Source organism: Populus trichocarpa, chromosome 12, assembly GCF_000002775.5.
Source record: "Populus trichocarpa isolate Nisqually-1 chromosome 12, P.trichocarpa_v4.1, whole genome shotgun sequence".
Taxonomy (NCBI): Eukaryota; Viridiplantae; Streptophyta; class Magnoliopsida; order Malpighiales; family Salicaceae; genus Populus; species Populus trichocarpa.
Window position 1 is genome coordinate 11,789,510 of NC_037296.2, and position 26,527 is coordinate 11,816,036.

At 34.2% G+C, this 26,527-nt stretch overlaps 2 protein-coding genes and 2 pseudogenes across 3 annotated transcripts; 3 read left to right on the forward strand and 1 right to left on the reverse strand.

Moving 5' to 3' along the window:
• The first annotated feature begins 1,774 nt into the window (after positions 1–1,774).
• Positions 1,775–4,664, forward strand: LOC7458086 (E3 ubiquitin-protein ligase AIRP2). 2 transcript variants are annotated; one of them, XR_002977016.2, is made up of 6 exons: positions 1,775–2,291; positions 2,903–3,065; positions 3,192–3,258; positions 3,604–3,838; positions 3,953–4,237; positions 4,332–4,664. XR_002977016.2 is itself a non-coding variant. In XM_002318074.4 (5 exons), the coding sequence occupies exons 1-5, from the start codon at positions 2,203–2,205 to the stop codon at positions 4,161–4,163; spliced, it is 765 nt and encodes a 254-aa protein (XP_002318110.3). In that variant the 5' UTR covers positions 1,781–2,202; the 3' UTR covers positions 4,164–4,664. The 2 variants fall into 2 exon arrangements, 1 of the variants encoding a protein (XP_002318110.3); XM_002318074.4 differs by having other exon boundaries at positions 1,781–2,291; positions 3,953–4,664.
• Positions 4,665–6,441: 1,777 nt separating this feature from the next.
• LOC7484454 (GDSL esterase/lipase At3g48460-like) lies at positions 6,442–8,626 on the reverse strand (annotated as a pseudogene).
• Positions 8,627–10,800: 2,174 nt separating this feature from the next.
• On the forward strand, positions 10,801–16,439 carry LOC7458087 (26S proteasome non-ATPase regulatory subunit 6 homolog). The gene is made up of 8 exons (XM_052446110.1): positions 10,801–11,063; positions 11,151–11,265; positions 14,836–14,926; positions 15,031–15,176; positions 15,280–15,499; positions 15,587–15,695; positions 15,829–15,997; positions 16,092–16,439. The coding sequence occupies exons 1-8, from the start codon at positions 10,928–10,930 to the stop codon at positions 16,264–16,266; spliced, it is 1,161 nt and encodes a 386-aa protein (XP_052302070.1). The 5' UTR covers positions 10,801–10,927; the 3' UTR covers positions 16,267–16,439.
• A 3,137-nt stretch (positions 16,440–19,576) lies between these two features.
• On the forward strand, positions 19,577–26,118 carry LOC7484455 (uncharacterized; annotated as a pseudogene).
• The last annotated feature ends 409 nt before the right edge of the window (positions 26,119–26,527 follow it).

Sequence of the window (26,527 nt, forward strand, 5' to 3'; positions counted from 1 at the left end):
TGGAGATCGAGTAAAACTGAGTTAGCGTTCAAAGCAGCTAGTCAATGTCGGACATGAACCAAGTTAGGTTCGAATCTTGCCTTAAAATGTTTGCTGACAATTTTGCAATAGTGGGAATATCTCTCATGCCATATATTTTATCGAGCTAAACTTTTATAGGAAGATACTAGACACATGAAATTATATTGTGATAAAATTTCAGATCAAGTAGAGGTTGGGAACATAGTATTTAAATTGGTCGAAGTTGCTATTACTATTTTGACAGATTCGTTGACAAATTGTTTTTTTTTTTTTTTGCTATTTCCAGCTCAATCAGTCTAAATTTGTAATGGGTTAAATTTAGACAACAAAAAAAAGATGAAATGAGGCTTATTTAGGCCATAAACTTTTGCATGAGCTTAGGCTACAAGGATTCCTAATGTGGCCTGGATTCATTGAAAATTTGGAGTCATTTCTATTCTAAGATATGTGTGTGGCGTCCTAAGATATGTGTGTGGCAGCTAGGGGCTCTATAAATACTTTAGTTCCAATTGTCTTTTATTTCTTTTGATTTTCTTTAAGTTTAAGCAGCTTAGAATTTTATTTTTAATTTATACTTTTGGGTATGATGAATAAGCTAAGATCCAAGGCTTGTTTGGACTTAATTATTAATTAGATTCCAGGTACAACTCAAGGCTTGTTTGGATCCATACTTTCAGGTTTATTAATATATGTTTTGGGTTAGTTTTGTAAGTGGACCAATTTAGACCATAATAGTAGATCTATTAGCGTTTTTATTTTCAAAAATATAAATACTCTTTATAAGAACAAAATATTCGGACTTGACAATACCGTTGCTGTCGAATTTGTTTAGTTTGTGTAAGAGAGATTCTTGTATTTTTTTGTTTTTTAATTAATTAAATTGATTTATTAAATATTAATTAGTTTTGTAGTGTCTTTCTTGTATAATTTGCAGGGTGAAAATTCTTATTCCAATAATAATGTATGTTTTTATTATGTTATATTTCTATTATATCTGTTTGGGCTTTCTAAGACCCATTGCGAGAATCGCATCAATGTCTAATTAAAAGGATTGGTCTTCTAGCTTTCTGTGACTTTGTAAGATGATGGACTGTATCATATTACAGGCCTAGAGAGGCGAACCAAGAGAGCCCATTTGTTAGAAAGCTGGGGGGAGGGAATTTTTCAACGAGTTTCCTGAGCCTGGATCAGTTAAAAATGAATCTAAATTATATAAATCTTTTCTAGTAGCGTAATTAAACTGAACTGAAGATAAATTTGGAATTTAATACCAAAGGATGGTGAAAATGAAAGCGAAACTTTTGCTGCTTACTACCACCATTCTTTCGTCTCTGCCTTGGAAATGCCGAGTCGTATCTCATTAAATGCAGGATGCTTCCCTCATAATTAAGGTGGGTAAGTGTTGTTCGTCCGTTTACTAGTCAAAGTCTCCATCTCTCTCTCTCTAAAAAAATAAAAAAAGGGGAGGATGGAATAGTCCTACGGGTAATGTATATGTATTGTGATGCATTTGAGAAGATTGGCTTTTGTTTCTTTGTACTCTGTTCAACATTTTTGATTAGTACCAATCCATATTTCACCTCACAGAGGGTGCTGCCATGCAATAAATCATAGTCGAGCAGAGCAGCATTAGCCTTGGCTCTGCCTATCAAGGGTTGAAATTAGCAATTGTTTAAATCCAGCTCTGGTGATCAAAATGAATTAATTAGGATTTAAATACATTATCTTTTTCCCGAACTCTTTCTTGCCAAAAAAGCTTGTTTCTTGATTGGAGGAAGTAAGCACCTACTCCTAACTGTACCACCAAAAGGCAGACTGTCCAGCACCAAGAACAAAGTCAAACCATGAATCCTAACTGTTTACCAAAATAAAATCAACTGCAAATTTTATAAACAAAAGAACGAAACAAAAAAATAAAAAAAAAAATCTCTCATGTTTAAGTATGTGATGGGTTGTGAGTTTCATGACCAAGTTGCCTCGTACACTTGCTTTCTTACCCCTTCCAGGCTTTGGACTCCGAAGAACGAACTTTCCCTTTTATTTCTTTGATTTTTGTTTTTGTTCAACAAGCAAGAAAAGCTTCCACTTTCCTTTTTTGTTCATTTCTTTCTTGGAATACTTGTTCTTCTGTTCTTGAAATTAATAATTCAAGTAAATTTAGACCACAAGCAAGTAATAGAGATGATGGAATATCTTGAGCTTGCTGCGATGTCATCGTACAAAGACTCCCTTAAGGTTCTCGAGGCTGATATTCAGCATGCTAATGTGTTGTGAGTGTTCTCTCTGAGTGTTTCTATTTTTCTTTTTCTTTTTTGGGATATTGGTTTTCTTTGCTGTTTATATTCGTTTAGTTGCTTGAGATTCTGCTGCTGTTGAAATTCAAGAAGTTTTTGGCCTGTGTGTTGTGTTTCAGTTGTAAACTGTCATCTTTTTTCTTGTAATGTTATTATTATGCTATGGAGAACCAGAAAAATTCCATGATTACATGTACAATTCAAGGCTTTCTCTGACAAAACACTCATCTGGGCAATTATGGTTTGTTGACAGTCCACGCTCAGTTCTTGTTGATGAATTGAAGTTATAGCCTGTAAAATAATAAAAAAAAAACTTGGCACACCAGAAATGATGCAACTGCTTCTGTTTATAGCTATTTTGCATTTTGAAGAGCAAGCCTTCGTTCTAGAAAATATGGTGTTTCTGCTGTGTTGTGTGTACTATAATTTGCTGAGTTAGCCTCATTTATGCTACTATTTAGTTTCTATGTTTTGTTTGGATTTTGGAGCATAGCAAAGCATAACTGAATTCTGGACTGCTAAGACTACAACACTACTTCTTTGAGGTTCATTCATGTGTGAATTTACTTGAGGGTTGACATTTGCAGGGCAGCTTCTATTCCAAGAGCCAAAAGTGGTTCCTGTCTTCAAATGAAACTGGTTTATAATCACCTGGCACCCATATTTCTGTTTTTGCTCCAATGGATGGATTGCTCATGTACATGTCTACTTTCAACTTATTTTAACCTTTTCCACATTGTTGTATACAAGGTCGGTCAGTTGTTTACCTGCTTATTATGCTTTACTCTTTCAAACTAATCAGTTTATTTTTTCTTTTCAAGAATCAAAAAACAGTTCTTTAAATTTGGTGATCTGAATAATTACTTCTGTTTTTAGGTATGCTCAGACAGGAAGCCGAAGATTTCTTCATGCGGACGGAAAGCAACTATTAGGCAATTCTATGGTGTGTAAAAAAAAATGTACTTCCTCCATAGTTTTCATATCTAAAGAATGACTGTTGATAAAATATACAGAAAATGGTACAAGGATGGGAATGGTGGCATATATTGCTTTACAGAACATTCATCATGTTTCTGGTTTTCTTTTTTTCATAAGTGATTAGTTACATTGAGACCTTTACACAGGCATTCATTCTTGAAAGCCATAATGTTGTTAAGAATTGTGTTTCCAAGACTTCTTGGTGATAAATCCTCAATGGGATATAGTATCTTGACATCCGATGTTTGGAATTTTTTTGGTTCTCATGCTTAGATATATCTATTGAAGTCTGACTGACTCAAAATTGCAGCTGTTATATTACCATCACTTCAGCGTCTTCATGGTGATACAAAGGAGCCGGACGTAACTCAGGAAGAAGGCCACTTCCTGGAGATGATTGTCAAGAACAGACTAGAAGATAGGAGGAAGCTTTCAGATGTAGACCTGCTGAGGGAAGACGAATGTGGGATCTGCTTGGAACCTTGCACAAAAATGGTTGTGCCAAGCTGCTGCCATGCAATGTGTATCAACTGCTACCATGAATGGTGTGTAATTTGTAAAGCTTCACTGTTTTCTCTTTCATTTCTGATACTGTCCACCATTACGTGTAATAGTGGAAAAGGCCCACAGGTTTAACATTTGACACCCATTCTTTGCAGGAACACAAGGTCAGAATCTTGCCCATTTTGTCGAGGCAGTCTGAAGAGAGTAAATTCAGAAGATCTTTGGGTTCTCACTTGCAGTAGTGATGTGGTTGACACTAACACCGTATTAAAGGAAGATATCTTGAGGTTCTATCTTTATATAAACAACTTGCCAAAAGATATCCCGGATGATCTATTCCTAATGTATTATGAGCACCTAATCTAATCTGATAGACAAGGAGAATGACATTTCAAATTTGGATAAAAGAAAAGCAGGCCATCACATGGACATAAAGTCTGGTGAGGTTTCCACATTGAAATTCCTTTCATAATTTATTAACTGTTCAGAATAATGTAGATGATCAATGGAAGAAACCCTGGCTATTGTGTTCAGAATGACATTGGGAATGTGTAAGCATAGAGAAAGGAACATGGAGATACTTCAAACGGTGACATCTGCCTCTTCCAATTCTCTAAGAAGCTTGTTGCTTTGGGAATTTGTCACGGTATCATGAATTGACTTTGATTGTTGGACTGATTTATGGGAATGGTATGCTTGCTGAAGAATGAAAGCCAGTCATGCATTTTGCTGTGCCATTGAAATCTTTAGATCTTTATCTTTCGAACAATTTGGATGCTTTAATTTTTAACATGCTGACCTTCTTAATTGTAACATGACTATTAGCAAGTTTCCTTCAGTGTAAGGGGTGAATTCCATGCTTGTTCACGTATTTTTCTTTTTCCTGCTTTTTGAGAGGATTCCACAATCACATTTCAGTTGAAAGGTGAAACATTAGATGCATGAAGAAACTTGTTTCTGTTCTCACTTAGTGAGTTCATGATTACGTGTAGTATTCTCTAGTGTTGTCCATGTCAAGCTTGAATTTGCAAAATTCTCCATGAAAATGATACCAGAACAAGTTGATCAATATAATATTTTGGTTTCTTGCATATTGCATGCATGCATGACAGAATCATGAATTAGTAGTTTGGAGCTACTATATTCCACATCTTCAGAATACATGGATGAACAAATTTGCTATTGTATTCTCAGCCTTGTTTGATTGCGTCAGTAGAGATCAACTTGATACTTGAAATTTCAGTTTATGTCACTACATAATCTATAGGAAGAAAAGGTCAGAGTTTGTGAAGAATGTCTACATGGTATGATTTCCTGCTCAACTGACCAGAACAGAAGAAACATAATTGTGATCTGCTAAGTATACAAGTAGAACTGTTGCATTGATGCCTGTTTCATATTCTGAAAGGCACGCTCTTTTGTTTCTCTTTCTCCTTATTTCTCTCTATTGTTATACACCGTTTCAGAATCCGGTCTGTAAATACCATATATAAATTTTTCTTTGTCGAAATGTTGAAGCCATTATGTTTCTCCTCAGCAGCATATTGCTGTCTCTAGCTAAGAGCAGGAAATGTTTAGTCCTGCACAATCAACCATTCAGGTTATTCACATTGATTTCCTTATCATAGAAGTTGATGCGGAGAAGTGTGTCGAGAATCTTATAAAAGCAAGACAATATGCAATGCTAAAGTAGAGTCTACCAGTACTGCTGCTAATTCCAATAGGATCTTAGCATGTTCTGAGAGGAAAACTATAGAAGGGGAGGATAGAAGGGTTAGAGAAGAGGGCACAAGGATTGCAGGGTAAAGAGAAAAGGCAGAATTCTGGCTGATATTTGACTGCATTGTTGAGATGACCCTTTTTGCCGTCTTCAAAGGTAAAAAACAGAAAAATTGGTTGAGCTAGAATGTGTTGCGCACCCTATATGATCTTTAAACCCAGAAGTCAACCCTTCGAGGAAGTAGTTGGGAAGTTTTAGGTCACAAACTACTGGCAAATCATGTAGATATGAGTCTATTTTAAGGAGAATTGCATTAATTTGACAAGGCTCGCAGATGGCGGTATTGGGGTAATGCCAAACAGTTCTAGCATCATGTATACATCAGATAAAATTTAAAATTAAGACTATTGAAAGAAACTAAACGAATTTCAATATTTTATTCTGAATCTGGCAGTAAATGAGTGGTTGCTCGTTTTTCTTAGGCTAGGGTCGCAGTCACCATCCACAGTGTTGCTACCAGCAACTGTAACATTATTGAGTAGTATTGTGATGCAATAACCAACTTGATCAAGGTGGGATTGGATGTATATAATGTTACACTGAAACACCCTTGCTGACAGGCTCCAGGAAATTTCATGTTTGCAAAAAGTTGTGAGAGAATCATTTTTCGTGTAAACAAGCATGTTGCAAGAAATTGAAATCTTGTCAGCATATTATCTTGAACAGTTATTTAAATTTGAGATTTAAGTTTTAGCACTCACTCTGTTATGAGATTCAAGTGCCCTGATGTATGGGTTTGCTTTTACAAGGATATGATAATGTAGTCAGGCAAGAAGAAATCCAATTCATTGAAGCATTATCAACCTATTCTTGATGAGAGATTCAGAGTAGAATGCTTGTATGATTCAAAGACTAAAGCTGCAATATCATTAGAGTACGTTCATAGGAGGCTAGAAATGTTTTCTTTAGGAACATAAGCTTAGTTTTCGATTTCTGTGAGCTACATAAAATCTCCTTCTGGATCTATCTGCCTGTCATTTTGGGAAGCAAAGCATCCTCCTCTATTTCTTTATCTTGCTCCAAAATCCAAGCAAAGCATCCTCCTCGAGTTCAAATATGTCTTAAATTATGAAAAGAAATGTCAAAGACTGAAGAAAGAATGTCTCACACAGAGAATATTTGGTGACTTCTACATGTATGTTTTGAACTGCTAACTCAAGTACTCAACCATATAGCTAGATCTCATTGACCATAAACACCATTACTGAAGCTTTTTAGATCAGGAACCATTCACTCGTGCTGTTTCCTGCCCCTCAAGGAAGCAAATGGAGGATGACTGTGTTCCACTCAGAAACATGCGACTGAGCACTTTATACATGGCTTCAGTGAGATGAACTCCTTCCCAGTTAATGTACTGAGAAGGGTTTGGGCAGGCACTTGCATCAGATGAGCCACATGTTGAAAACACTTCAAAATTGTAGGGTGGACCTCCTGATACGCAGCATGCCATGAATGGCTCTTGGAATCCGTACTTCTTCGGATTCTTCATAACCATGGAGTAAGCATTCCAGTAGTCAAGATAAGTAATGACAGCATCAGGGAACTGTTTCCTGAGATCTTGCACCGTCTTTTGGTAAACAACAGTATGGGTGTAGGATTGATTGTTTAGAGTCTTCACGCGGCCTAAATCATCTCTGTCATCTACAGGGGCCAGGGTCATGGCCAGTGGCAAGCATCCTGTTGGAGGCAGACCTTGAACAACAATATTTTTCACACCTTTCTTCAGCAATGTCTGTAATTTCATAAAGTCAAGTAACATAAATGATATCAACAGCAATATTGATCTTGCTTGTTAATTAAAATGGAATTATTGCCATGTAGAAGCATGAGAGCTCGGTTATTACCTGTAGGAATCCGGTGATGCAGATGATTGATTGCAAGCTTCCTAATTGTGTCACTTGACACGGAAGATCCAAAATGTATGCATAGTCATTGACTCCGATTTCACCAACCCAGATCAATGCATCATCACGTACTGCCTTGCACTCATGCCTCGATGACACTGCCCCTTTGCATCCCTGACTCTCCAAGAACTTGTTGAACCAAATCATTTGAGTTTGAATAGATTGAGGAGTAATGGCAAGGTTAACGTTGTTCCTGACAAAGAAAGCGTGATTTATTGCCGTGGAGCCAGCAACAGCAAAGTTGACCCCATGAGGTGCGTTGCCCTTGTGGCCAAGGTAAGGTGGCAAGTATGGTAAGGACAATGTTTAAGCTACAAAGTCAATCACAAGCCGCCCATCAGAGTATCTGTTGGTGGGGTGATGAAAGAAGGTGCTGCTGTGTGGAGGGTTTGAGACATGGTGAAAACCAACAGGACCTGACGCAGACCTGGTGTTGCCAGTGTCTGTAAAGGAATCACCGAAGGCATATATTTTCTTAAAGGAACCACCAAAGGACTAGCTGTAGCAGTAAAAGCAAAAAATTTCAGAGCAGAAAAAGAAAATAGCAATTAGTGTGATTTGGGAAGAAAAATATGTGGAAGGAGCAACCGTTTTCTCGAGGTTCACAGGCTTAGCACTTGGCAGCTTCTACCTGGGATATGATATGTGCAGCTTGTATATTTGTGATCTTTTTGTGAATTAAACATGTTTGATAGGTTAGTTTTATTTTAATTGGATAATAAAAAATAATAAACCATCAAATAAAAAAACAAATCATTATAACATGGGGAAAGAACTCTTGAAAGTATGTAATTAGATAAAAAAAATAGAGAAAAAAATTAGGATTAAGTCAATCTGAGATAGTATGATAAATATGTAAGCTAGGTAATAAGGGACGAGTTAATTCGTGCTAACCTACAAAACTCGTGGTTTAGGTTATGAGATCGGGTTAACCCAATAGAAAAGAAATTTAAGAAACACTCATATGTTCTTTGTGGTCATCGTTCATTAAAAAAAAAAAACCCTAAAAACCAAGAAACCACCACAAAAACAGCCTCCAATCGCCAAAAACATCAGAATCATCTTCCCCTCATCTCCACAAGTCTTTCTACTATTTTTTTGTGGCAAACCACTTGCCCAAGCTTGATTGACAGCCTACTTGCCATGACAACCGATGGAACCACCACTCAGCCTCCGCACCGAGGCTTGTGGCCCAGCGGCAGAGACAAGGTTTCCTTGCCTCTGTCACCTGGGTTCGAGCCTCAGCGTGCACGCATGTCACCCCCGCGGTGTCTTACCTGCCTACTGGGCTTGCAGGGTGTTCAGTGGGTCCGGGGATTAGTTGTGGTGCGTGTAAGCTGGCCCGGACACCTCGGGTTACCAAAAAAAAAAAAAGCAAGGTAAAACAATTGCGTTGTCTCTTATTTTTATGAGTTTTATTATTAAATTGATATGTTTCGAGTTTTGATTCATGATTATTTGTGTTATGTTTGATAATTGAGTATTTTGTTAATGTTGAGATAATTTTGAATTTTGAGTGACGCAATTATATGTGTGTCTTATACAATTAATGTTATGTATGAAATCAATTAGGTTTGAATTAGAGAAATTAAGGTTTAAATTGATTTTTGGATTACTTTTCGTATTTAATAGCATTGTTGATTTGAGATAAATTTTGAGTTTTGATTATATGATTATTTGTGTTGTGTTTGATAATTGGGTATTTTGTTGATGTTGAGATAATTTTGGTTTTTTAGTAATGCTATTATATGTGTTTTTATACAATTAATGTTATTTATGAAATCGATTAGGTTTGAATTAGAGAAATTAAGGTTTAAATTGATTTTAGAATTACTTTCTGTATTTAATAATATTGTTGATTTGAGATAAATTTTGAGTTTTGATTATATGATTATTTGTGTTGTGTTTGATAATTGGATATTTTGTTGATGTTGAGATAATTTTGGGTTTTTAGTGATGCTATTATATGTGTTTTTATACAATTAATGTTATTTATGAAATCGATTAGGTTTGAATTAGAGAAATTAAAGTCTAAATTGATTTCTAGGTTACTTGTTGTATTTAATACTATTGTTGATTTGAGATAAATTTAGTTTTGATTGATGCAATTAGATAATTTTTTAATTAATTGATATTATTAATAAAGTTATAGTTGATATCATAACAATACTTCAAAACTCAATTACCAACAAATCAAATATTGAAGGATAAACTAAAAATAATTAATTTTAAAAAGGGATAAAAAATAAACTTAAGTTAACATGTTAAATCCGCAACTTGATCGTGAGAACAAGATAATTTCATACAAAAAAAATTGAATAAAATAATAGAAGTTAACTCTCAAGTAAACTAAATAATGAAATGTGAAAATGAACAAAAATCAATTTAAAAAATAAAGAAAAAATATTGAGTCAACCCGAGTTCAATCGACTATCCCCACAATCTAAAATATAAGATTAAGATGAATTTTCTAGAAAATGAACATTTATGTGCTTTTCTTGGAATCAATTTTCTTTCACTAATAATTTGAAAAGGATTTAAAAATTATAGTTCTTCGTAAGCTTCAATTTGAGGTTTGAAATTTAGAAAATACGAACATAACTAATTGCTTTTAAAAAAAAAGAGATAGAGAGATTTCAACAACGCTGAAAGAGAAAATTAATTAAAAATGATGGATTTTAATTTTAATTTGAGCTCGTGTATCGTTATGAAAGATAAAAAAAAAAATGATATTTGAAGAGAGATAAATTATGTTTGGATGAGAGAAAATTTATATCTATTATTTGTTTGAGTTTATGTATATTATACATAAGTCTAATTTGATCTTTTTATTCAATTTAAAAATTTATATTATTTTAATTTAGAATGCAAGTTGTAATTTTTTAAATTTGATAAATAAATTTATTTTTAACTAATCTAAGGATAATTTTCCCTACCTTAAAATATTTATAAAGCCAACATTTTTTTTTCTAAATTGAAATACAATACTACTTGTATGAATCATAAAACTATAAAATAAAAAGTATTGAAATTTAAAGGGTAACTTAACTAATTAAGTTTTGAGTTTGTTTCTTAATAGTCACGAGTTCGAGTTCTCTTAAAATCATTAAAAGTTTATATAGTTATTAATTTCAAGCTCGATGAAACTAGTCAAGATACACGCAAGTAGATCTTAAGAACCATATTAATAATAATAAAAAAAAAAAGAGCAGGGTCCTAAATGATTTTTTTTCATTTCTCCATCAGGACCATGTTAACAAGATACTCCAAGCAGCACTGAATCACATCCCTCCCTTTTATAAGAATAAGACCAAAATTCTCAATTGTATCCCTATCTAGTATCTACACTCTCTCGCTTACTCCTAGCTCAAGCAAACCCCCCTCCCCTTTCGAAAAAACAATCTCAAGAAACCCATCTCGCCGAATCTCCAGCGATACAATTCACAATGGAAAACCAAGAGGGAACTCAGCAACCGCATCTCGCCCTCGCTCACAAGCTGTTCCTTTTGACTCACCATGACGTCCAAGATATCGAGAAGGTCCGCTTGAAAGAGGAGGTTTTGACCGCTATCAAATCTGACGGTAATTACTTGCCGAGTTGCGACTCAGTGATCAATTACTGTCTTAAATCTAACCAAACTCGTTTAATTTCTTGTTTTTTCTGAGTAGATATGGTTCCTTTGTACGAAACCCTAGTGGCGGAGTCATTGCTAGAGAAAGATCAGAGTCTTTTGGATTCAGTGCGAGCTAAGAATGAAGACGAGCTTAACAAGCTCGATGAGAAGTGAGTTTTGAGCCTTTTTTTCATTTTTTTGTTTTTAAGTTGGACATGTTTGTTAAATAGTTTTACTAAATTATAATTTTGAATCTTAAATTTAGTAATTTACTCTGCTCTTTTTTAATTATCTGGTTTAGGGTAAAATCAGTGGAGCACATTATTAGATAGAAGTAACTGGGTAGTGCTGAACCATTGTTTATTTATCAATTAGTGTCAGTTATTTAAAATTATTCTTTAATTGAGTTGTTTATTGATGTGGAGATTGAGGTGAGGTATATTTTTGTGTGGTGCTGTTGAATATGAGTAAAAACGAGTGTAGGAGAACAAGGAATTTGAATTGTAACATGGGTGTTCTATAATTCTGCTCCTTTGTTTTTTTTTTTTTTTTTTGTTATATAATTTTTGGGGCTTATGCAATTACTGATATCACCTGCTAGAATTGTAGGTTTAGGATACATCCATAATTGAGGAGTATGTGATGTTGCTGGAAGCTGTTAGCTTAAGAAAAATAATTGGTTTTAGGTTTTTGGGTGTATTTGAGATGAAGTAATGTTTTTTAAAAGGTTGGTTAGAGTGGATGAATGGGCTTATGATAGAGGTGTGTGAAAATGGTGGCATAAAAGACTTGGAGCATTTAGCGTAGGAGTTCTGGTGGGCGTGGGATAAGAATTTTAGAGGTTAAACAACCTCTTGTAGATATTTGGAACTTGTTGATTTGATGGGATTTGTTGGTTCGAAGTCTTATGGTTTTATTCTAATATTTGCACCGGACATCTCAATTTGGGATTTAATGTTTTATACCCAACAAAGTGAAATAAACTTGATTTTGAGATTTAGAAGATGCTTTAAAGGAAGCCATATCGTGATTATGAGAGACCCTTCAGCTGTTAAGAACGTATGCCTTTTATTTTAAGAGTTTGACTTGGATTTAGACATGCTTAGCATGTACCTGATTGTGCAAAAATAAATAAATAAAAAACAAAGAAAGAATGAAATGATCAAGCAGAATAATAAATAAAAATTAAATGGTCTTGATTTTGGGATCTAAAAAATCATTTTGAGGGAGGCATGGCTACGTGTTACTCCTAGAAGATTGATTTAGTCAAACAATGCCAAATCAGATATATGCTAGTTTTGCAAGAGTTTTCTCACTTCTATTCCACCCTTGGCCCGGGGTTTCTAAATAAATGTACTAATGTTTTGCTTTCTTAATTGCTCAAACCAGAAGCAAGTTCTCAAACACAAATGCTCTCTTTTGTCTAACTGGTTTGGCAGCAGAATACATGTTAGTATATGCGAGGAATAAATTAGCATATGCAAGGAATGAACATGTCATGGTTAAGATGCTAGCCTGGGGATGACAAATTCAACTATTATTCAAATTCAACTATAACTCTGACCTCATTAGACTGGGCTTGATATTGGTGGATTTTTTTATTAATTAGAAATACATCGGAGCAATTGAATAAACACTTAAAGTTGTTTTTTGTCATGACTGTTTATCTAAATTTTCCTTTTTGTGCCAGCTAATTTAGATTTTAGTCCCTAATTTGACTGTTAATGGTCGTGGAGTTTAAAATGAAGCATGCTCTTGTCTGAAGATGATGAATATGAGCAGAAATGTATGTATATGGGAGAACATATAATTTAAGAAATTGTAATGTGTTTCTCATAATTAACCCTCTTTATATTATGTATTCATAATTTGTGTTTCACACAACATCTATCTCCTGCTACAGTTTATTCTTAATCAGGCATGAACTCGCAATTGAGGAGAACATAAATGCTACTTTTAACTTGGTGAGCTTAAGAAGAGTTATCGAGTCTAAATTTGGTGGGTTCATTTGGGATGTAATTATATTGTTTTTAAAAGCATGGTTTGAAATGGATTGGTGACTGATGATGGATGGGTCTAAGAAAGTGAGGAGCGGATACAGAAGCTTAAAAGGATTTGAAGTCTATAGTAAGCAATTCTGCTGAGGGATGAAAATCCATTTAGTGAAACTGAAGAAATGATTGCAACTTGATGATATAATGGGATTAGTCGGTTGTTTGTGTATTTGAATATGTATATACGTGTAATTCAATTGGATTTGAACCTTTTTAGAAGTAATCACTTGATTTAGTTGTGCATAATTTGCTTGTCTTTATGCTGAAGTAGTGTCTAGAAACCAAAGAAGGGTGAAAATAAACTTGTTTTTTAGATTTCAAAGATGCTTTCAAGGGAATGGTTAATTTGAGAGATCCTGCAGCCATTGAGGGATGCTTTATGAGGTTCACTAGCTTGATTGTGCAAGGATATTTCCGTTTGTGATAAGAGGAAATGATGGGAAAATATATTTCTAATGTAATGCATGTATTTGAAAAATAATGGGGTGTGATTATTTGAACATAATCTGGAGATGAAGGCAGAAATGACTATAGGTGGTGGCTTCCCCTTGCTCCTCCCACTGCTTTGGAGCTTATGGTTTCATGTTTTATTACTATAAGAAGTCGGTCCTGAGTTATGCCCTGGCTAAACCCTGTAAATTTTAATGCCATAACACCTTTCATTTTGTCATAGATCCTACTGAAGTGTTGGTTTGAGATTTAGAAGATGCTATTGAAGGAATCATTACTATCTGTTGTCTGTTCACTAAAAATTTTAATGCCATAATGCCTTTCAATTTGTCATAGATCCTACTGAAGTGCTGGTTTGAGATTTAGAAGATGCTATTGAAGGAATCATTACTATCTGTTGTCTGTTCACTAAAAATTTTAATGCCATAATGCCTTTCAATTTGTCATAGATCCTACTGAAGTGCTGGTTTGAGATTTAGAAGATGCTATTGAAGGAATCATTACTATCTGTTGTCTGTTCACTAAATACAGGAAATTTCTGAAATATTTTCTGAGGCCAATGACAGTTTTCTTTTATGCTATTCCACTCTTGGCTTAGGAACTCCAAATGGAGATAGCAACACTTGCTCTTTTGATTGTTCAAATGGGAGTAAGTTTTATCTCCCAAATGTGTCTACCTCTATGGTGATCGCACATGCTTGCATTTGCAAGAAGTAAATATAGTGTGATTAAGATGTGGGACAATAAATTTAATTAGTGTCTATCATAGATTGTTTGAAATTTTAATTAAATTGTACTTCTGAGGATGTGTATGTAACTATACAACAAAGAAGCATTGTTTGAGTGTCTTACTCTGTCTTGGCTACGATGATTATTATGAGTTTAGTCTCTTCGTGCATATTTTCTTTTTAATAAAAAATAAGATCTCAACTACCTTTCAACAAATGACTTTTTGCGAACTTGATTCTCCACCTTTTTTTTTTCATGGATTGTGGATATTATTGTGAATAGATGAATAACAGCTTAAGTGTTGTTGATGGGTCTTATCATAGAAGGATTGGGATCTTTTCTGTAGAATCTAAGCTATAGAGTCTCAAAGATGGGACACCCTCATGGTTCAGATGGTCATACTGAAGTGCTAGCACTGTATTCTGCTTTATGCATGCTATTCAGATTCAAAAACTGCAGAGTGCCTGGTTACTCTTCTGATATGGTTCAGTTCTGGTTGTTTTATAGGATTGCTGATGCTGAAGAAAACTTAGGTGAAAGTGAAGTTCGAGAAGCTCATTTAGCTAAGTCCTTGTTCTACATTAGGATTGGTGACAAGGTGATTAACAATGACTTCCTACTTTTTTTGTAACAGTTGTTTTGTTTCATTTATTTTCTTTTTGGTGAATATCTTACTCATACACCCATCCCCTTTTGAACCAGGATAAAGCATTGGAACAACTCAAGGTGACAGAAGGCAAAACAGTTGCAGTTGGGCAAAGGATGGACTTGGTGTTCTATACTTTACAGCTTGGCTTTTTCTGCATGGATTTTGATCTCATTTCCAAGAGCATTGACAAAGCAAAGAAGTAAAGACATGAATTCTTTAATTGCATTTTTTCTTTGATTCTGCCTTGTCAAAATCATAGAAGTTGAATTTTTTCATTACAAGTGTTTATGTCTTTATGACAGCTTGTTTGAAGAGGGAGGTGATTGGGAAAGGAAGAACCGTTTAAAGGTTTATGAAGGCTTGTATTGCTTGTCCACTAGAAATTTCAAGAAGGCAGCCGATTTATTTTTAGATTCTATTTCAACCTTCACTACATATGAACTTTTTCCATATGACACCTTCATATTTTATACTGTCCTTACAAGCATTATATCACTGGATAGAGTTTCCCTCAAGCAAAAGGTATTTAAGGTTATGATTTGGTCTTCTGTCGTACAATTCTCCTGCTGATTATGCCTCAGCGTTTCTAATTTTAATTGAATTTGGCAGGTGGTGGATGCTCCTGAGATCTTGACAGTGATCGGGAAAATCCCACATCTTTCAGAGTTTTTGAACTCTCTGTATGATTGTCAATATAAATCATTTTTCTCAGCATTTGGTAAGTAGAGATATGATACACATCACAGCCTTTATAAATCTATTATATACATTTATTGTTTCTGGAACCATGTCACTCCATCTGAAAATAACTGCATCTAGTCTTGTTCATTTTTGTTCGATTTTATTTTCAGCTGGCCTGACCGAGCAAATTAAACTGGACCGCTATTTGCATCCACACTTCCGATATTACATGAGGGAGGTCAGAACTGTTGTCTATTCCCAGTTCTTGGAATCCTACAAGAGTGTTACCATTGAAGCAATGGCCAAGGCTTTTGGGGTGACAGTGGAGTTCATTGATCTGTGAGTGGCTGAATTTCATGCTCCTTTCTCACCAGATTTTTCGAGTTATATTACATGGAAGTTTGCATTTAATCAAACTTTTATGTGCCTGCAGGGAACTATCACGTTTCATTGCAGCAGGGAAGCTTCACTGCAAGATTGATAAGGTTGCGGGTGTTCTTGAAACCAACCGCCCTGATGCAAAGAACGCTCTCTACCAAGCAACTATCAAGCAAGGGGACTTCTTATTAAACCGGATCCAGAAGCTGTCACGTGTGATTGATCTTTGAAGTAGGTAGGCATATGTTGTGATTCAGAAATGATTCTAAAATTCGAGAATCCCAAAGAAAGATGGGGCATAGGGATTTTATGCTAGATGTTTCCCATTTGATCAATGTGATACTAGTTGAAAGGCGTTTTATTTGTTTCTTTGCCCGAGTATTATTAAGAATCTATGCGTGCTGATCGTGTGTCATAGGTTTTAGTTTCTGAATTGAATTCTTTTTCTGGTGCTTATTTTGTCAGTTGGGAGTTATCAATCCGTGCAGCCTGAGCTGCCTCCTTTGATAATGAACAGTAGTGAAAAATTACCTCAACTGGGCCTATTAGTTTGACATTTATGTTTATCGCTAAGCTGTTGAGGTTATCTCGAAATATTACGGAACTGAGTTGCAAGGCCATTATATTTGTGTTATTGAAAGTTGATGGCCATTGTCATGGGATCATGATGCCATTGACGAAGACAGCTGAGTTAACTAGGATGCTTTGTGTTCTAAAGAAGTTGGCATTAGAAGTCATTGTCCAAGCACTTTTGCTTGGCGTATGAAACTAAACTTGAGGGTGGAATGAAGCTTCTTAATGAGCATACTTTTACCTGCAAAAGGACGAATGCCAAGATCGGGAAAAATATTCATGTAGGAACGCTCATATAACCTAGCTACAATAGCATGCCATTGGTTTTTGCATGCTCGATCAATCTATTTTTATATTTTTTGTTAATATTTGAATATTTTTTTTTGTTTTAATAAATTAATGTTCTTTTTTTTACTGATGAAATCAATTGATAGCCTCGAATATTTAGAGTCCATGGTCGAGACTATTGAAGGTCATCTCAAGGGCGTTAAGACGAGCATGCCGTTAGCTATATTCTGAAAGCTTTTCTGAAGGACGATGGTCCCAACAGATACAATGCACTACTCCCCTTTTCCTTGGGAATGATTAAAGACAAATCAAGCAACTTTTCCTGCTCCATGCGCTCTTGATATCGTCATGATGAGGTTAAAACGCATGATCTCATCACCATCATTAAGAGAATTTGGTAAGAAAATATACTTTTACCATGTGGTTGCCATCTGTTGCAATATTCACTGCTGCATTAATTCCGATGGAGGCCTTTTTCTACAAGTTTTTGCCATCTCTCTCTCTTAGAGGTGCTCGTGGTTCCTGTTATTGCCTTTGTTAGTGTATATACTTTTCGAGCCCGTTTGTTTGTTTTTTTTTTAAAGTAATTTCTAAAAAATAAATTTTTTATTTGAAATTAATTTTATTTTATGTTTTTAAATTTTTTTAATGTGTTAATATTAAAAATAAATTTTAAAAAATAAAAAAATATTTTGATGTACTTCTAATTAAAAAATAATTTTAAAAACAACCACTATCACAATATTAAACAAGCTAAAAAACATTTATTTTTGTGACTGAACTTGATTTTAAAATATTTTTTATTTGAAAATATATTGAATTGATGTTTTTTAAATATTTTTTATTGATTTAATATACTGATATAAAAACTTAAAAATATATATTATTCTAATATATTTTTAATTAAAAAATACTTTTGAAAAATATAATATATGTCATTACCAAACAAATATAATATTTTTTTTAAGAACTCCATTTGATAAATATTTCAAGATTTTGCAATACCCTGCTCTTTTGATCTAGGTTAATTTTGTTACCAAAGGCTGACAGGAAGGAAGCCTATTGGAACCAAATTATTAATGTATTACTATGATAGTTACACCTGAACTAATTTTCAAGGAGGCAGTGGTACCCACGCCAAATCCGAAAACCAAAACCGAGTCATATGATCATTGCACGATTCTTAACCGGTTTAAACTTGGATGCAACACCCGGAGCTAGTCTCAATTTATACATAATAAACATATTTACGAGACTAGAAATTTTTTTAATAGAAATATCAAGAGTGTTTTTTATGAGCCCATAAAATTAGACTTTAAAGATTTGATGGGTCAGCGATACTTAGAAAAAAAAAATACTCTAAAACTTAAAACAATATAGTATTCATTCAATGATTATTCTCTAGATTTAAATATTTTTTAAATTTTATTTAAATTTTATATCATACTTATATTTTTTTAGATATATATTGTTTAAAGAGATAAAGTCTATATAAATGAGTTTTGACAGACCTTTTATCTAATGAAGATAAAGCAAGCTCTGTTTTTATAAAAAAAAATTAAGATGAATATCTTAAAAAATATCTAAAATATTTTATATAGATATATAAATTATGAAATATTCAATATAAAATTTAGTATATTTATAGATATGCATACATTATATAGAATATATAAAATATCTATTTAGTTTTTTTCATATAGCATATATCTTAAATGGATACTGATCATTTCCACAGGACTGCAACCCTACAATGCATTTTTTTTTATTAGTGAAAGTATTCCTCTATCAAATTTCAATATCTAAAATATAATGATTAATTTCTTTTTTCTTAAGAGGGTTATAAATAAATTATCTACATCTAAATATTACTCTTGCTCTTACTTATATCCCTCCTTTAGATGTGTGATGATATTTGGATCAAACTAATCTGTGAGGTGAGCAAACTTTTTAAAAATAATATAATTTAATTACTAGTACTTATTTATTTCAAAAAAAAATTAAAAAATATATGAAAATATTCTTATTAATTTTGGTAAAAATGATATGTGATTTTCTCTCTTTTTATTATGTCTATCTCTCCTCTGTAATATTTCTTAACATAAAAAACAAAGATGGTATAAACGTATTCGGTTAAATATATAGAAAATTATATCTCTAGTAAAGTTTTGGAATAAATTTTTATATTTTTAAAATTAAAAAAAAAACAGAAAAAATATTTTCTTCTCACTCTGTAACCAAATTCTAAGTTATGAGTCTAAATATCATAAAATTTTTTAGGGGTGAATAAAAAAATTAAAAAATTAATTAAATCGAGAAAATTAAAAAAAATAATCAGAAAAAATCGAATTGTGAAAAAAAATCGATTAAACCGATTAAAATTTTAAAAAAACCGACCGGTTCGGTTTCGGTTTTATAAGCTTGAAACCAAAAAAACCGAACCAAACCCAAACCGGAAAAAAATCGAGCCAAACCGGGTTGAACCATTTTTTGTCCAAAAAACCGAATCGAAACTGGTCGGTTTGAACCGGTTTCGGTTTGGTTTTTTTTTCAAAAAAAAATTAATTTGATTATTTTTTTTTTACAAAAACCAAACCAAACCCAAATTAATAACTAGCAAAATTTTTCAATAAAAACAAGGAAAGAGAGCCAAAAAAAAAAAAAAAGGTAAAAAGGAAAAGAGAAAAAGGAAAATCTTATCCAAGTGACTCAAACAAAGAAACAATGGCATTTGGCTCTTGCTTTCTTTTCCATTCACAGTGCACGAAGTCTTACAAGCCAAGCGTTATAAACACATGGGAAAAAAATCTCCTTCCTCTTTCCTTGGAATCACTCCTCCTCTCATTTTTCAAACACCTCCCATGCCAAACCATCACTCTTTGGTTCCTCAGCCACAACCTTAAACGCATTCTCTGTTCAACATAGTATTTATTATTCCTAGTATCACATCCACCTTTTGTAACTGTAACTACTTATCCCGGAAAAAAAAATCAAACAATACATTTGAAAGACATTGTTATTACTCCATGCCTCCTCTTCTTGATTTTAAAGACATCCAAGAAAAGCTCTCTACTCAGTTTAGACCATGGCAACGTTCTTTTCAGTTCTGGGTTCGTGCTGCTGATATCTACACTGGCTATAAGGTAAGGCTTTTCTCATCTTTTCTTTTCTTTTTTCTTTGTTTTGATATGCGTGAATATTAATGCATGTGGATATAAGTGTGTTCATTTGCATGATTTGGTTAATGGGTTTTGTGTAGGTGTTTCAACTCAGAGTGAGTTTGGTGAAGGATGAGGAAAAGCAGGAGGCAATGTGGGAAGGACAGCATGAGTTGGCTGCTGAAAAGATTTATGCTATGTGTTCTGATCTTGGTGGGTTCTTTCTCAAGGTAATGTTCATTCTTATAACTTTACTGTGTACGGTTCTTTGATCTTGAGAGATTTTTGAAGTTGAATCATGTACTGAAAGGAGTCTAATTCCATTGAGTTTTCAACCTTTTGCTTTCTTTCTATGCAATTATCTTTTCAATTGTCTAATCATCATGTTTCTTCTTGTTTTATATTAGTTTAAAGATTTTGGTTATTTTTGGCCTAGGGGTCTGAAGGGTGTTCGTTTTTCTGCTTTAGAAATTGTATTAGGAACTGTTTGATTCCTCATCTTTTCAATCCGTTATGTTCCTCTTCATCTTTTCCTTGTTAGTAAGCTTTGTCTTTGCCCCCCCCCCCCCCCCTTTTTTTTTCCTTTTGCTGTCCATTTTGATTATTGGTTGGTAATAATGTTTATGCTGTTTTGGTTTGAGAGATAGCTACATTTTACTATATACTTTTTGTAATTAATTTTACTGGATTTAAATTAGGTTGCCCAAATCATTGGGAAGCCTGACCTGGCTCCAGCAGCATGGGTGAGAAGGCTTGTTACTTTGTACGATAGAGCTCCAGCAACTCCATTTGATGCTGTTAAGCTTGTGCTGGAGAAAGAGTTAGGTCGAAGCATTGAGGACATTTTTGAAAGATTTGATGTGGAACCTCTTGGTTCTGCCTCAATTGCACAGGTAATGCATTTAATTTAAAATATCTGCCTGGCTAGAAGGATAGATGTTTCATGCTATACATGGTTTTATTCATAATGGAATTATCTGGAATCTTGAAATTTGCTGGTGGTAAACATTGGAATATAAGTGGCTTTCGATTATCATTTGTGGTTCTGAAGTTGAAGAGCTGGTTACTTCAGAACAGATGACAGTTTACTGCATCATGTGTATCTGACATGTTTTCCCTACCAAATTAGGTTCATCGGGCGAGATTGAAAGGTGATAAGAGTGATGTTGTTGTCAAGGTATGAATTCTTGGATGCAATCTTCTAAGCTCTGTAATGCCTGCAAAATCTTAACTTCAACTGTATTATAGGTCCAACATCCTGGAGTTCAGGATCTGATGATGACAGACATACATAACCTTCAAGCATTTGCTTTATACATGCAAAAGACAGATATCAAATTTGATCTGTTCTCTGTGACAAAAGAAATGGAGAAACAGGTGCACATTATTCTTGTATTATTATCCTTGTAGATTATGGTAGTACTTGTTTCCTCTGTGTGTTGTGGTTATTTCTTGTTCCAGTTGGTTAAATCGAAAGTTTTGGATTCGAAGTTAAGATTCTAGACTAGAAATAGTAGCACGAGGAAAAATGCTAATCACCTCCAACGTTCCAATCAAATGTATTGTATAATAGAGAAAGTATCTAGCAAAATTAGAGTGAAATGTTTCTTGTTCAACCACAAAGCAATATTTTTATGAGCAATTAATATTAGACTATTATGTCCATGGACATGTAGTTTGTTAAATTTATATTTTGTCTTTCATCAAAAAATTTAGTTTCTTAAATTCATATTTTGTGTCTTTTTACTAATTGTTTACCATTTATGTTCCCCAAAACAAAAAATCCCAAGTCATCCTAGCCCATATCAAAATATACTCGTTCTTTAGCTATCTTAGTCTTCAACTTGGTCGATAAATCATCTTCACTGTTCCTGACAACTTGTTGAAATGATATGAAAGGTTTTAATGCCAATAAACCTTTAATTACCTTTAATTTTTATGTGGTTGTTTCCACTTCTGGTTGGGACAGTCAGAGAAGCTTGATTTTACAGATATAGGTAATTTAGTTTTTCAATTTTCTTGTGAGCCTTGCATCAACAATTTTATTCAAACATTATGACAATATTTCATTCATGCATGTAGATAAGACTTTGCCATGGTTCGTAATCTAGCTAAACTGACATGACTTTTATCTATAACATCAAATCAGATATCTCATCAGACACCTGCTTTGAAACATTGGCAGCTGATGGATCCTTTTCGATAAATAATCAACAGAAAGATGGGCACGAATGTTTATGTTTCTTGCTCATAAAATCAAGGGTGGCCTTTTCCTATCCAGTGCCTAAAATTACAGTCATTATGAATTTGCAAAATGTTTTCTTGCTTTGAAGATTTAGTGACAAGATAATTTTACCTTTAAAATCAATCAGATTACTTCTAAAGTTTGAATAAAATTATTTATCTTTTTTAATTCCTGAATTGGGGGTTTGCATTTTAAGCAATGGACAATTGGTTTTTTCTGCTTAATATTCTTAAGTTAGAAGCTGTTTCTTAATTTGTTTGTTTGACTTTGTATATCAAGATTTGTGAATGCTACTGTTATAAAAAATTTAAACTTTGTGCTGATGGAATTTATACCTGAAAATATGAAGCGCTTAAATAATTTGTTTCATCTATTTTATTCCAGATTGGATATGAATTTGACTTCACAAGGGAGGCTAATGCTATGGAAAGAATCCGGCAATTTCTGTATGAGAATAATAAAACAAGTCCGGTTTTAGTGCCAAGAGTTCTGAAGGATATGGTCAGCAGGTATGTGTGTCCTACCACATTTATTACATGCTTTGCTTCATTAGTTGCCTATATCAGGTTGCGTAGAGAATATTAAAACAGTGAGATGCTTCTTTCTATTTTTTTTATTGTGGCTACTTTTATGATGAGTTCATATTTTGGACACGTGAACTATTTAGATGGTCTTCAAGTAGCAGTTGCTGAACTCCCCCTTGCTTTTTTTTTTTTTTTTCATTTAAGAGATAGGACTGGTGGCTGTTTAGGCCAAAAGATGCCAAACTGAACGTAATCCTGATAGGCTGGAGATACTGACTAAGAACATAGAAAAACTTCAGTGCTGTGACTGGAGAAGAGAATAGATTGAACACAATGAACAGGGAGAATGGATTCATGTGTCAAAGTTAGATACCCCTTTTCTATAAGTTGTTGGACTGGTTCATGTTGATGATAAGAAATTAGTGAGATCACATTGTTACTGATTGGCTGACAATTTTTCTATAGATATTTTTTTAACCCCAATTAGCAACACTACTAATATAATGATCTTGATGGTTATGCATGGACCATTGAATATAGTTACGGCACTTTACCTGATCATTTGTGGTGTCTTCATTCATATGTTGTACCTCTTCTTTTGTCCTAAACACATAATCAATAGGGTGCTTATTTTATGGTCTTTGTTTGCTACATTTTTGCTCCAATTCATTTTCCCTGTAATATCATATCAGGCAGGAATCTTTTGGTGATCAATGCCTCTCTGTTTATGTAGGAGGGCCTTTGTGATGGAGTACATGGATGGGATCCCGATTTTGAATCTTGGTGATGAAATAGCCAAAAGAGGAATAAATCCTGGTGGTAAGATTGCAGCAGCAGCAAAGCAGTAAGCCCCTTGATCATCCCAGAGAGTATGGAGTCCTTTTGCACATTTTTTTCATTTGTTTCTGGAATTTTCTTTTCAAAGGGCTTCTCTCCTGAAATTATTACTTTAGCTTTCTTGAAATCATTTTATCGGTGCAAAATTTCTCATTTTACTAGACAAAAGCGTGATCCACCTTTTAAAATTTTTGTAAGTGCAGGAACATACTTAAAAGTTTGACACTAGCATATGGACAAATGATACTGAAGAGCGGTTTCTTCCACGCAGATCCTCATCCTGGAAATATATTGATCAGTAAAGGTTCTAAGGCAAGTATGCTACTAGCATTTATTTCTTTGTGATCTGCTCTGTATTTCTTGATTTTGGCGTGTGATCTTTTAAGCTATATGCTCTTTACTGATTGTGATGATACTTGTAGTTCTCATCCAGTAGTTACCTAAACAAGATGTAAACTATATGTAGAAAAACTGAATTATGTGGTTTTAATGTTCAACTATTAACCTTATCGGTATCCCCTTTTCACCTCAAGTCAGGTTGCCTTGTTAGACTATGGGCAGGTGAGGATCTCCCAGATAAGTTGAGGCTTGGGTATGCTAATTTGGTACTTGCTATTGCTGATGGTGACCCTATTAGAGCAGCAGAAAGCTATAGGTAATGCTCATAATTACCATTCATTTCAATAATTATTATCAATTGTTTGTCAAGACAAGAGGACAAACTAAGGTCAAAATTTATGTGCAACTGAGTGCATATGGGTGCGTGGATTAGTAATGGGTTCTAATGGATTGATGATGAACAGGAGATCTTATTTGATGATTGTAATGCTTGCCTAGTTGTTTTCTATATTGCATGTGTCCATTGTTGTATACAGTTTAGTGGTTCATTTTGTGATTATTTCGGTTCACATGATCTGGGATACAGTTAAAGTTTAACAATTGCCTTTTTTTTATTTAATGTTTCAAACCATACAAATCCCAGTACTGCTATGTGTATTTTATTCATATTCTGTTGTTTATCCTGTTATAGGGAGCTTGGCATAGATACCTTAAGCAAATGCGAGAATGAAATGCAGGAATTTTTTAGGTTGGCACAAACAATGTTTGACACAAAACTCCCACCTGGAGTAGCAATGTTGCAACCTTTCTCAGAGGATTCTTCCATTAAAAAGATCTCTGTTGAGGTAAGCAGTATATAATAAAAGGTGAAACCATTAATCTATGTGGTACCATATTGGTAGTTGGATGGAATCCAAGATTTTTCACTGAAGCGCAGAAGAAAAAACTACTGCCAGTTTCATTTCCTTTAGGCCTTTTGTTCTGTTTGATTGTCAATAGTTTTTTAGGAATAACATGTCTGGTGCTGTTATCATTGTTTGTTCCAATAATGAACAGCATGAAGGATTATTAATTAGCATCACGAACTTGAAGAACATGACTGAAGAGTGCAATTGAACTTGGAACTGTAGTTAATACAGCTTGCCAGGGTGGTATGGACTGGTTAACCAGTCACGATGGCCCCTTGGGTGGTTCGGTATTTTATTGGACCTTCTAAGAAAGGAATTAGGCTGTAAACAAGCTGAATTTAACTTGAACTGGTGAAATTGGTGATTCTGCTTCATTACGAGATGTCTTATCTGTATTTGATAACCAATCTTGGGAAATTAGAAAGAGATAAGGATCGGGTTTGATAATCTTGCTCGGGAAATGAGCAGCTGAATCGAGAAAATAGATGACAATCATGCTACCGCTATTTTTATCCATTATAAGATTTTTCTTATTGTGTTTTGCATGTGTAGACTTTCCCAGAGGAACTATATTCTGTTCTTCGCACCGTGCATCTTTTAAGAGGTCTCAGTGTGGGTCTTGGTATCAGCTACTCATGTGCAGAACAATGGAGACCCATTGCTGAAGAAGCATTGTATCTTGCTGGCAGATTAAAAGGTGGCTTTCTAAATCCTAGCTGAATGAGTGAACACCATATAAGGGCGTTTACAATCATGATTTAAATGGCATTTTGAATGGATCCCTTTAAGTTTCTACCACAGCATACTCTTATCTCTTTTTAAATTAACATCAGAGTTGTGCTGTGCTCTTTCTTTCAGCAACTGTATCAATGCCAAACTTTCTCAATTTTTACCATTTCAGATACAGATCTCAAGACTAAGCGTCGCAGACAAAGTTTCTTCAGGAGATTACTTTGAAGGGAGTGACTTAGCTATTGATGAAGTAAGCATCTGCATCCATCTGAGTTCACTTACTATGGATGGTTAGGTTTTCTGATTCACTTACTACAATCGATCAATATAGAATGGGATTGATCTTTAGCAAATAGCATCATATGCCATTTTTCATTTGCAGTTGTCATTCACAAGTCCTTATATGGCACTTGTTGCCACCATGTACAATGCATACAAATTTTATAACAACTTAATTTCAAATCTGTTCTTTACTGAATGGCACATCCTTTCAGCAAAGTTATTTCCAGAAATTGCACATCTTTTAGGTGCAAAACCCAGTGGCTAAACATCATATATGGTCAAACTGGCCAGCAAGATATTCCACCTACCAGTGTAAACTGTGTTGAGAGTCATTAGGCTCCCACTCCTTTTGCAGAATTATTTAGTTGGATCTGGACAGCACAATATTACCATGTTCTTCTTATCCAATAAATATTGGCTTGACAGTGAATTGTGTTTCCAAATTCTCTCTTCCCCTTCCAGGATTTCTGGAATACACCCTCCCCTACGGCGTTTTGAAGCGAGTAACTTAACCTAAAAAAACTAGGGATTTCTATTCAGATACCTGGGTTTAAATTCTCATAAAGCTGGTGGGAATCCAGTAGGGCGTCCATTGAGTTGTCCAA